At 38.2% G+C, this 12,351-nt stretch overlaps 1 protein-coding gene across 1 annotated transcript in view; it reads right to left on the minus strand.

The window, feature by feature from the left end:
- Positions 1-773: 773 nt before the first annotated feature.
- The window catches only part of GLUD1 (glutamate dehydrogenase 1), a 28,889-nt gene continuing 17,311 nt past the window's right edge, over positions 774-12,351 (minus strand). Inside the window, exons 6-13 of the mRNA XM_058029641.1 lie at positions 9,704-9,883; positions 8,051-8,188; positions 6,865-7,002; positions 6,657-6,737; positions 5,764-5,887; positions 4,783-4,874; positions 2,762-2,824; positions 774-2,142 (exon numbers count right to left, since the gene is read on the minus strand). Of these exons, the coding sequence (XP_057885624.1) occupies positions 2,023-2,142; positions 2,762-2,824; positions 4,783-4,874; positions 5,764-5,887; positions 6,657-6,737; positions 6,865-7,002; positions 8,051-8,188; positions 9,704-9,883 (936 nt within the window). The 3' untranslated portion in view covers positions 774-2,022. The remainder of the gene's footprint in view (positions 2,143-2,761; positions 2,825-4,782; positions 4,875-5,763; positions 5,888-6,656; positions 6,738-6,864; positions 7,003-8,050; positions 8,189-9,703; positions 9,884-12,351) is intronic.

Genomic DNA, 12,351 nt, shown 5'->3' on the forward strand with positions numbered 1-12,351 from the left:
CACTGCAAGGGTCCCATTTTTCAAGTTTGCCTAGCCAAACTAGGGCTGCTTTACTAGCTATAGAGGAAATTAAGCAGGGGAGGGAGAACAACAGTAAGAATTTTGCTTTAAATGAATTTGCTGCCAGATAATGCAACACTACTTTTAAGATTATTTCTATTTTTTGTAATACAACTGTTTATTTGTGAGCTTTTAGCCTCCAAGTTTTAGTTACAATTTGTCAGAGCTGAACTGTTAAAATCATAATATTGTTTTACTTTATAATGGTTTATGTAAAAATGGCTCTGAGGAATGTGATCCAGGATAGAGATCTTATGTTTAGAGATCCATACCTTGATCACAATAATTCTCAAGATCTAAGGGTTCCTGGTTTTTTTTAATAGTATCAGTGTGTATATAGATATGCTGCACTTATTTTACCTGTAGTACTTTTATAAGCCTAGATGCCACCATACATGATTGAGTAAGCCACCAATTCAATGCTTCACAAGGTTCATTGCTCCATGCTATCTACTAAATAGTTCTTCACACAAATTTTAGAGGATAAGCTAAAAAGACTTGAAATTATTTACTAAATATATGCAACTTCAAAATCTTGCTGACAGGCAAGTTCAAGAGACAAAGATCTGTGTTAATGAGCCCCTTCAGATAATTCAGGGACAGTATCTCAGTAGTGGTCAGGTAATGAACTGACATGTGTGCTGAGAAAAGATGCAGATTGCAGCTACAGAAAGCTATGGCATCAAATAGAAAACAGTAATACACCAGCATAGTTGGTTTGGAAAGGTCAACTTTTTTTTTAATAACTGCTCTCTCTCCAGGTTATGTCATGCAGTTACAAAGTAGTTAGGAAAAAAGCATGAGTTTCTGGGAGGGTCTAATTGTCTTTTTAAAAAAAACATTCATATTCATTACATAAATAACATCTGGCACTTCAAGGGGACTCCAAGGGACAAAAGCCTTAAACTTCAAAAACTGTGCTTGATCCAATATTTTGTTGAGGTCCATTTTGTTGTACTTTATGTTCAAAACTTTCAAGACCTCCTGATGACAAAAAAAAAAAAAAAAAAGAAGCTGTGTGTGTTAAGACAGTGAATTAAGTTTATAGCAGCATTCTAACTCCTCTGTGGTTTGGCCAATGATTTCTGGGTTCAGTTTCACTCTAGTTGTTCACTGAGGCAGTATCTAATTTTCAGAAAGCCTCTGAAAGGAAAAGACTGAAAAAGAATTCCAAAAAACCTAAGTGTGATTGCTTACCAAATTCAGAATGTCCCTTTCTTAAAAAAAAAAGGAAACAACCTATAGTCAGAGTAGTTATGTAGATACTTGATTAAAAACATAACTAGAGTTGCTCAATAGTTTCAGCTTATAAAAATATTAGTCTGTCAGCGCTACAAATGTTTGATGACAGTCAAACTAGCTCGAACAAGTAAGGAAAGGCAGTCCTGTAACAGTAGCACAGTTAAAGAAAAAATATTGCCTTAAGAGAATCAGGCCTGAAGCTTTACTACAAATAAAAACTAGACTCCTATCAAAGTTAATCCCTGCTGGAGGCCCATTCTTCCTTTGACAATGCCACAGCATTGATCATACAAGGCCTTACTGAAAGTGCTGAAGCTAAAATTATGTCATTAAACAAAAGTGCATGAAGTAATAATGAGCTCAGTGCTCATATAGTACAGTATCTGATCTGAAGTCTGAGAAGTGGCTCAGGTGGCAAGACCACTCTTCCATACATAAAATGTACCATTTTGTTTTGTAGGCGAAACACCCAGAATGGCCCCCACAAGTGCAGATGAACTGTTATCTTCAGATACATACTTGTATACAATTTCCTAATCCATGGATTTTTATTGTAAAAAAGACTAGTTTGGAACTGAAACTAATTGAGAATAGAATCCACTATAATGTCAGAAGAAAAGAAAATTTTGTGGTTACATGTAAACTTGTGATAAGCTTTCTCAAGAAGAGGGTACATTAACAGCGAGGGGTGGGATACAACAAGGAGAGGTCATGGCCTGTTTATGTAAAGGTCAAACCAGCCTCATTGTACACTTTGAAGACTTTCTCAATTGCATTGACATAGGCAGCTGTTCTCAGGTCCAGACCCAGGTTGTATGTCATGGCAGTACGCATGATTTGCTGAAACAGAAAAGGTTACATGTAGTTTCTGCAGGTTTCTCCAGAGGAGCTCAACAGTTTTGCTTGTAGGATCCAAGTAAGGAGTAAAAAGTAAGGAGCTGCTAGATTGGTATCAGAGCTCTGATCCTTTGTGGATCAGTTCTGAAATTTCTTGATTCCCCTTACAACTGAGAACTGAAAGGGAAGGACATCTTTCCCAGGTCACTGTATTACCCCTTTTCAAGCCTTGCCCTGATAGGGAGAGATGAGGTGTTTCAAGCAGCCTTTGTCCCACTAACTAAACATACAGCATAGAGGAATTAATCTAAAACTGCTAATGGTGAAGTAAAGCACTCTCATATACCTGTCCCAGATTAGCCAGGTACAAAAGGACACCTAAAAAGTTTCTACTTACTACAGCTTCTACCAGAATAATCTCTAATGTTTATTATACCCAGTTAAAGTTGGCCATGATGGCACAGAGCAGAAATTCTTCATACTCTAAGTGACTTTCATTAATCAGGTACTATTTATCTACTCCTTTAATTGCAAAGGAATTCTGTACAACCTATTCAAAAACTGTCCCAAAAGCACTTGAGTTTTCCTTCTCTTAAATATACAAGAGTTATGCAATATTTACCCGGGCAGAGCGTTCCATCGTGTAAGCCAGCCCAGAGTGCACAATGTCTTTCTCAGATGCACCCTGCAACAACAGAGAATAAAGTCCAGGTTTAATCCTCCTTGATTTTTAATCCTTTTGTGTCCTAAGACACAAAAAGTTCCTTATTGTGTGCTGGGGACAAGGACATGTTGGATTCCTGTAATTACTGAAGCTTGCTCACTCATTCTCTTCTAATGATGGGTGAAGACTCTAAATAGCCATTACTGTGTTATGTGAAGAGCTAGCTGTGGTCAATTCAATTCTAAAATCTCAGATGTAAGCACTGAAGACGTTTATGGGCCTAACTTCTAGATGCATGATGCTACTATTATCTACTGATGCAGTAATTACTGTTTTCAGCCTTCAGACCACACAGTAAATATTAAACAAAAAAGCTTTCAAGAGTCAACAACCTATTGCAATTGTTTTGAAGACAGACAGGTTTTAGGAAGGGCATAGATCCCAAATTCATATGCTCCACATTACGTTAGCCCTTAGCAACTCCACGTATTTATTCCCATTAAAATTTAAATACACAGAACAATAAGCAGTTGACTCATTACAGGTTCAATGTTCCATCATCCTGATTGCTGTAATTTACTAATAATTTGACATCTGGGTCCACAAAATACTTGCTTTCATTCAAATACCAATTTAGGCTGGAAGCAGAAAGTACTAGGCCAGTTTCTATGGCTTGTGTTTAAGAGATCCAGCACTTGCTTTAAGCCACAGAACCCATCACATGCTACTCATATAGCCTAACATGTATAAAATGCACCATTCTGGATCAGGCTAAAGTCTATTGTTATCATCTGGCTGTAGTCCAAGTTTATATGCACTTCCCCTGATTTCTTCCTGAGGAAGGATGGTTTAATGTTTTTCACAACTTGCTGGACTTTTCCTCCCCCTCCTTTGTCCCACCTCCTCCTGAATTTAAGAACCTAACTAACTGAGGCTTCTAGTGTCCATGTACCCCTTGGCAGAGTATTGCACGCCTGAACTGTCTGCTCTGCTTGGAACCATCCCCTTATTCCTCATTCTGCATCTCAGTGTGCTGGTTTTGTTGGAACACCTCTCACTCTCTTCCACCATTCCCTGCAGTGAACAATCTATCCTTACCCACCCCTTTCCATATCCCTCATTCTACAGATCACTGTCTCCACCTCAGGCTCCTTCAGGCTCATGGGGCCTAGGTTAGTTCATTGTTCCATGTCAGAGAAGCTCCTGTGTTTTATCTGTCATTGTGATCCTGCTCTGAACTTCTTCCAGTGTTTGAAGATGCAGAGCCCTAATCTGCACACAGTATTCAGAAGGCAGAACTCTCTGTATTCATATGGTGGCATCATTAGTCAGCCTTACCCCTTCAGGACAATTTCTAATGCTGGATTTGCTTATTAATTGCTGTGGATTTCTAGGCTTGTATTTGTCATCACCTCCACAATTTCCTTTTAAATGCAAATTTAAATGATGAGCTCACAACCCATCCCTTCATGTGGAAATTTCCCCACCATATATTGCTGCACAATAGATAGCAATGAATTTTACCTGACATTTCTTTGCCTGTTGATTCACTCTTAAAGAAACAAGCTACACTTTTTCACTCAGTTGTTATTCTGGAGTTACAGAAACATCAAGCTGTCTGTGGTGTGATATCTTGTTCATAGTTTTTTGGAAAACCAGGCAAACTATATCAACAAGAGCTCCAAAATACAAAAAGCATCTGTATTTAAACTTTAGCTTTTTTACTATATTGGCAGTATTTTGCATGGACTGAAGTAAAAGAAATCAAAAATAGCTTATTTCCAATATTCTGAAGCAGTTCAGATCATTTGCTTGCTTTGTTTGGCCATCAAGCTAATCATATACTAATGCTTTGCTTGGGGAAAAGTGCTCCATGATAGCTACAATGGCAACATTTAGGTTTCAGTTATAATATCAATAGAGAAAATATAGAGTACAGCTCCCCTAACAGTAAAAAAAAACCAGCAGCAACTACTTACCGATATCCTATCTTGAAATTCTGCTGTAGGCACAACTGGAATAGTTCCCCCATGTTTCCCAAATTTTCTTTCCAAGCTTTCCTGGACAGACACTAGGAAAAAAAAAAAATAGATGCAAGGTAACTGACAAATGTGAAATTTTGGGATTTTTTTTTTCCTTAGGACAGTGAGCAGTGATTTGCTATTTTCATTGATATTTATTTAATCTTAGTTCTTGAAATCCTGAAATTCCTAAACAGCAACAAAGAGCATTTGAGACAACACAATCTCGAAGTTAAGAAAGGGATTTAAATGAGAATTGCCATAACTCTCCCCTACTTTAGAAACACCTTAAAATGTATGATTTATAAAGGGTTATATTAAAAACTATACAGGTGTATGTTTTGTCAAGTCCAGTGTCTCAAGATTCTAATATTTTCTACAGAGTACAGTTTAAAATGGAGTAACATCCTCCAGTTCTTCTCTACTGAGCTTCCTCTCATCATATAATTGTTATTGTTTCCCAGAAAGCAGGCAGCACAGAATGACCATAAGTGGAGCTCTGGGCCATAAGCAGGTTTTTCCAGGGCCTGTCTCTATTATATTATTGGCCTTTATAGAAATCCTTTATTGTTGTATGTGCAGAACAATGGCACCTGCTTGAACTTCATTTGAATGCTATCTAAATACCAAGTGTGCAGCTGAAAGATGTTTCTTAAGAAGTAGTAAATATTTCACTTAAGTGGCTTGACTTTAGTATTTTACAAAACTGAGGAAGGAATTTAAAGATAACCAGAAAAGAATGCATTTAAGTTTAGTCATTAGAGTTGCAGGTCAGTTAACCTATGAAACCTTTTCTATTCTTTACTAAGCAGCAATTACAGACTTCTGAGGAGATTGTGGTGAATTTATAAGAGTTCTGTTTCCATTTCTCCCACATTTGGTGTTTGCCAGTCCAGTCTATTAATTAAACAGCGTGTGGAAGCAGAAGTGAGCACTTACTGAGCAAGTGGTAGTTGGAATCTCTCTCATATTTGAAAGTCAGACGGCCATAACTGACGTGGTTCAAGTTTTTCAGCCATTCAAAGTAGGATACTGTTACACCACCAGCATTCAGGTAAAGATCCTGTACAGAAAGAAGAAATATTTTGAATTGTGACCATGTGACATAGACAGTGCTATCATGTTCTGCAAAAGCAAGCAGTATTATGTCCAAGGCACTACTTGAAACTGCAGTACAGAAGACAATCCAGTTCTTACTCTTACAGGACAACATCCTCTTCAGTTCAGGGTTTACTTCTACTGATTTAAAATAGGACTTGACTTCAGAACACATCAAGTTCAGGTGTGCCTGACAGACTCCTTACTTCTATTTTAGCACAAGTGTAAAAAAATTAGAGCATTCTTAGGCAACCTCAGTGAGTAAAGGCTGAAGATCAGCTACTCTATCCAGCAAGATGGCTTGGTCAGGACACCCTGTCTCTGTGAAAAAATTGTCATTATAGCTGGATAGGTCTTGTTTTTTCAAACTATCACTACACATACCCTGTACGCTCTGTAGTACACAGTTCTGTCAGAGCATTACCCAGACACACCATGTCTAAAAACTGGCCAGAATATTTACTCTTCTTTCTTCCTGTGTTTAGTGCACTTTTTGATTGAGCAAATGTCAGCTAACAATCATTGTCTTTGGTCCTTTACAGTTGTAGTGAGGTCTTTAATAAATATTGTATTTCTTCAGCAACATTGACACCCATTTCCTATACATTAGGTATTAAAAAACACTCTCAGAGAATGAATGGCTATTGATAAAAGCCTTCAATAACTAGGGTCTTGGTACTCTTCACAGAAATGTTCCTTTGAAATGAAAATCAAAGGTCATGATAGAACCTTACAGGGATAACCATGATATTCCGCTCCAAGAAGATTTTGTCAGCTTCAGGAGTTGTAGGCCCATTGGCACCTTCAGCAATAATCTGAAAGAAATCACAGCACAGAGTAACTCAGAGGTATAGATTTGGGTTTGTTCATGCTGATTATTCAATATTAGTACTTAAACAGACCATCTCTGCTTTTCATTTCCATTTGAAGTCTCTGACTTACTTTTGCTTTAACCTTGTGTGCATTGGCCTTGGTCAACTGCTTCTCGCTGGCAGCAGGGATGAGAATGTCACAGTCTGTTTCCAGAATGCTGCCCTGAAGTGGCTCTGCTTTAGGGAAGCCCATGATTGTCCCGTGTTGCTGTGTGAAGAAAACAAACCACAGTGGTTGTAGTGTCTTGTGCACTCATACCAATTTCTTCCCTTCTGACTTTCAGAGTGAGAAAAGGGAGAAGCAACAACAGTAGAGAGACAGAACATCATGTAATTCCTATCCTTACTTAGACATGAAAAGCAAGCTACAAAGCTTCAGGAACAAAGTTCCCAAGACTGAAACATAACTGCTCTCTGTATAAAGACACTGAGAAACATTTGGGCTCTGGAATATTCAAAAAAAAAGGTTCCTCTCAGCTCTTAAAATAGTTTTCAAACAACCGAAATGACTCACTAGTCTGCTACACCCAGGATAAGTTGCATCACGTAAGATTCAAATGGTTTTTAAAATTCAGTACTACAATGATAGCCTTTGTTTAGTGATAGAATCTACCTTCTTTTGAGAAAGAGGGTGATAAAGAAATTCAAATATTCCCTATATAAAATAAGGCCCTAAAAAGCTTTAAGTAGAAGATTGTATTTTAGTGCCTGTGAACTGTCCCTTCAAGTCTGCTTCATATGGAAGCTGAAATAAAAAGACCACATCCAGTTTTCATTATAAACTACACATTCAAGTCACACTGCCAGGCAGGCTTTCATTCTTTCAGAAACATCCAATAGGTAAGAAACAGCAAAAGTACACTTTGTCCATCTTAAACAGCCATGTGCTTGTGATTCTCAGTCAGAAATCTTCAGGAACCTCCTTGCCCTGGTTCCTTATGATATCCTTTCTAGTTTAGGCATAAAAAAGGCAATATAATAATAATTCCAATTCTGAAAACAAAGTAATCAGCCTGCACACACACAGACATTTTTTTGAGAGTCAGGTCAAAGGGCAAAAAAAGGTACCACCTGCATTTGCATTCTTGTTGGGGATAAGAAGGAAAGTCAGAAGAATGAATAATTCTAAGCCATTTTGTACGGACTATTTGCAGCATGCTTTAAATATCACAAAACCAGTTTACAGTCACCAGTCATTCTATGTACTTATAAAGCTGACAAAAATGAAACCCCTTCTGCTTAGCTAAGTTTCATACCAATTTGAAATCTTCTAGTTCCTTTGGGTCAATCCCATCAGGATTCCAGATGGAGCCATTGAACTCTCCGACAGCGACACATTTTGCACCATAACGATGCAAGTATCTCATAGAATGCAAGCCCACGTTACCAAATCCCTGAGGGTGCAAAGAGAAAGGGAAAAGTTAGTTAACCCTCCAGTTAAAATGATGATTACTGCTAGGGCTAATACAGTTTTAAATAGTTCTTCATCTATTGGCACATCTTGGCATTAGATGATGTGCATAGGCAAGATGGAGGAAATCTAGATACATTCTACTCTTGTCTGAATCTCACTGCAGAAATGATGCACTGTAGCCAGCAATGTACAGTTGTGATGAGTGTTTTATACTGGAAATACAGAAAGGAAGAGGTAATGCTACTATGAAAGTGTCAAAACAATGATGTCTATCAACCTGGGAATGGTCTGTGTATCCACTTTATGACTGGCACCCTCTTAAAGGGATTAATGGATTTTTGTATGACTACTGATTTAATTCCAGGCCATTAAGTTCCTTTACTTCCAGAATGCTGATGTTCCAGAAGTAAAAGAATACACATAGCAGACAAAAAGTCATATGATCAATGTTGAAAGTTTGTTGTACGATTCTGCACTGAAAAACAGCTATAAATATATGTTATACAGGAATAATCAATTCCTGAATATAATCAATTATATTTGGGTTTTTTGCTTATGTATTAGAAGCAAACTTTGATAGAAGAGTCTGTCATGCTTTAGGTCTCTTTGAAATGCTCTAGGTTCATTTTCCTACCAGAATTTTCTGCTTCTCTTATGGCCATGTTTTCAGTCCAAGTTTTGCTTAAGGGCCTGTTTGTTAGTCCTCTGCCAGGCATGAAAATGCCAAAGAGCAGGGAGAGAAGTGCTGGGCCTGTGCAGGGCAGAGATGTTTGTTGCAGACCACAGGTTAACTAGAGGACAACTTGGAGGTTACAATTACTCTGTATTTTCTTTTCTAACAAGCACTTTTGAAAGCAACAAAACAAATCAGTTCCTCAAACGCTCCATTTAACAAACTGCTTAAAGTTGAACAAGTTTCCTCTCTTGGAAGTTTTAGGAATGATAATGCATACTACTGACTATCAAACACTTTCAAAATTCAACTGCATAAACCCCCAAGTCTTAGGAACACCAAAAATGTACATTCAACCCTACAAATTTAGGATAAGGTCTTAGTTTCTAATTTTCCAACTGCTTATTCTGTAATGGAACCCTCAATTCCTCCTCTTCTTAAATTTTTTATTGTAAAGCATTGCAATAAATTCTGTGTAGGTAAAACCAGTGTCACAGCTCACTGAAAAGTGTGCTTAGTTTAAAGACCTCGTGTGCTTAATTTAAAGACCTTAGTTTAAATATTTTGGTGTTTGTAGCTTACAAGATCATAATGACTCTAGAGATTTGGCTTTGTGCCTGTAAAGTGCAAGTGAAAGTTCAGTTTATAAAAACTAGTCCAAAATAAAGGACACCTATGTTGCTTGAAAAGTGTTTCTAAAGTTTGAGAGTAAAGGTTAACTTGGAAGTTTTAAAGCTCTCTCAATTTTTAAGGGCTATAGCCTGTTTTATACTGAAAGTCTGTGTACTACTTCTTTTCCTACTGTCTAAGGAAAAAAGTTACCTGAACAGCAAATGTTTTATCTCCAAATCCTGGAGTCATTCCTAATAAGCTCATATATGAGGCTTCATTGATGAAATTTTCAATTCCATGGAAGACACCACGGCCAGTTGCAGATATACGTCCATGGATCCCACCCTGGCTGATGGGTTTGCCAGTTACACATGCATGTGCATTAATATCCTGTAAACCAGCAAAGGACATGTGAGACATGGAATCAGTCAATCAAAAAACAGCTGGAACAAGAAGCTTTGTACACTTTTGACATAAGGGAAAACAGAAATTTTAAGAATCAGAACATGATATGGCTTAAATGAATTTAGTTTGTAAAGATGATTTCCTTCCTCACTTTGTGCGAACACCTCAGAATATTCTGTCAGGAAAGTTGTGTAATGCAATAGTGGATATGGTCTGTGATTTCTTTTTTTGCCTCTAAGTGTGTGTGTTAACTTCGGTCTGTGTATCATGGTGACATCCACAAGCAGACAAATCAAAAAGCTCTCAGGAATGTTTCTTAAAGTCAACTCATATTTACAGCCACAATTTCTTTACATTACTACTTTTGATATCCTTGAACTGGCTTTTAATCATCTTTAAACATTATTTAGTGTTCCTTTATAACAAACTCAGTTATTTTACAATTACAAAACAAGGCATGAGGTCTGTAGTCAGAATACAGGGATGCTCTCAGAGGACATCTGCAGTTTGAAGGTCATATAGGAAAAGCTGTGTATTTACTACTTTTATTCAGAAAAGCAGCATTTACAATCAAGCCTCCATTGTTAATTTGGTGGCAATAAAATTAAGTTTTCCATATTCCAGATAGTCACCCAAGATGAAACAGCTATTTAAAACCATAGCTGATTTTTCCATTTGGAATTAATAACATGAAAGAAATTCTTCCAAACCAGACACTGGAACTCCCTCCTCTGTCACCAGTGGTTCCCATGCTCCCACACCCTGGGAGCACAGTCACACGGTGCCTTGGCTTCCAGCACAAGTGAGAAAGGAGGGATGAAAGAGAATGCACTGAAATGAGGGTGCCAGCAGCCGGATGGGTTTCCATTCCACCAGGCACACATTCACTGGGAGGCTCCCTCTGCTCCATCCCTTGTGCCAAAGGCATTTGCATGCCTGTGGTGCAGGGTGCTTGGTGAGAGGAAGGAAAGGAGCAGACAAAAGTAAGTGGAGGCAGAATAGCTGGAGGAGACTAGAGCCATAATGAAGACTAAAACTATTTACTGTCTGAAAATGTCAGTGAGTTAACATATAAGCCTCTTTAAGAACAATTAAGGTGATGCTGGGCTTGCCACAGAATTCCTGATTCAGCCTCCCAAAACACAGCTCGCTGCTCTCCATAAGCTGTCTGCTCCCTCTTGTGGCATGTCAACTGTAACAAACATTGGCAGGGCTGCTCTCTTGGAACCACTTGGCCTGATGCTTTGATGGACTTTTATTCCTGTTATATGGTCTTAAACTATGCTTTGGGCTTTGTGCATTCACGAAAGAGGGAATATATTTTATAAATATGTGAAGAAATACAGCTTCCCCCCCTAAATAAGAATGTATTTATCAAAGTCCTTTCCTGTGTACCAAAAGTCAGTTGATGGTGTCAGGAAGTGCAGAAGAGCGGAAAAGATTAATTTAATAAAAAACTTCAGCCATATGTAACTCAGTGATCCAGCAACTTCAGATGGATTTTCTGGAACAGTTAACATGGTAGTTATTAACAACTTGCATGGTTTGGGAAGAAAATAGAGCATGAAGTGAGGACACATCCAGGTCTTCTTGAAGTCACATATAAAAGCCACAGCTGATGTCAAAGTCCTGAAATCTTTGGTTTCAAGTCAATAAGCAAAAACTTTCAACATATCTTGGGTGAAAACAAAGAGCATGGCTTTTACTGAGAACCTTGAAAAATGGCTTATAGCTAGCATCAAAGACTTCTATTTCAGCACTGGTAGCTTATGAACTTGGTGATGTTCAGGCAGTAACCTTAGCTCCTTTCCTTACCCCCCTGCAATGATGTCCTCCTTGTCTCTCCAGCTCTCCTCTCTCTGTATGGTTGGTTTACAGCAAACTTCCCTTTCCTGCTTATATCTGTTATTTGATTTATCCTTCCCAGTTGAAACTCCCTGAGCACAGCTGTGTGCAGTGTGCAAGCACAGAGCCATCAGGTCTGTATCTCAGAGAGATCCCTCTCACCAGAGTTATCTTTCCACTCCACTGAAAGTAACAGCTTGCACAGCCTCCATCTGTGTTTGCAGTTCCGGCTTGTTTCACTTCTGTTCATTGCTCATTTTCTGCTCTTAGTTCCCTTCCCTTCTTCCCCCATGGTCATTTCTATCTTTTTAGTATTCCTTAATCACCTTTATTTTTGCTCTTGGTGTCCCAAACAGATAGTTATTTGAAACATCTTTCTCTAGAAACTGGTTTTGATGGATTATTCCGCTTTTTATAGCCTTGTCAGAATTCTCACTTTCCTTCTCCATTACCTGGTCATTTTCCACAATAGCTCTGGAGTTTCACTATGGCTACCACTCTCTCAAGTACAAACAAGCAACTCAACAAAATTAAGGAAACTCACATTCCTCCCCTGCCCCTTATTTCCATTTTTAATTAACTTTGCAGAAAAGCATTCCTGAATCCTC

This window comes from Melospiza georgiana, chromosome 8 (genome assembly GCF_028018845.1).
Source record: "Melospiza georgiana isolate bMelGeo1 chromosome 8, bMelGeo1.pri, whole genome shotgun sequence".
Classification (NCBI taxonomy): Eukaryota; Metazoa; Chordata; class Aves; order Passeriformes; family Passerellidae; genus Melospiza; species Melospiza georgiana.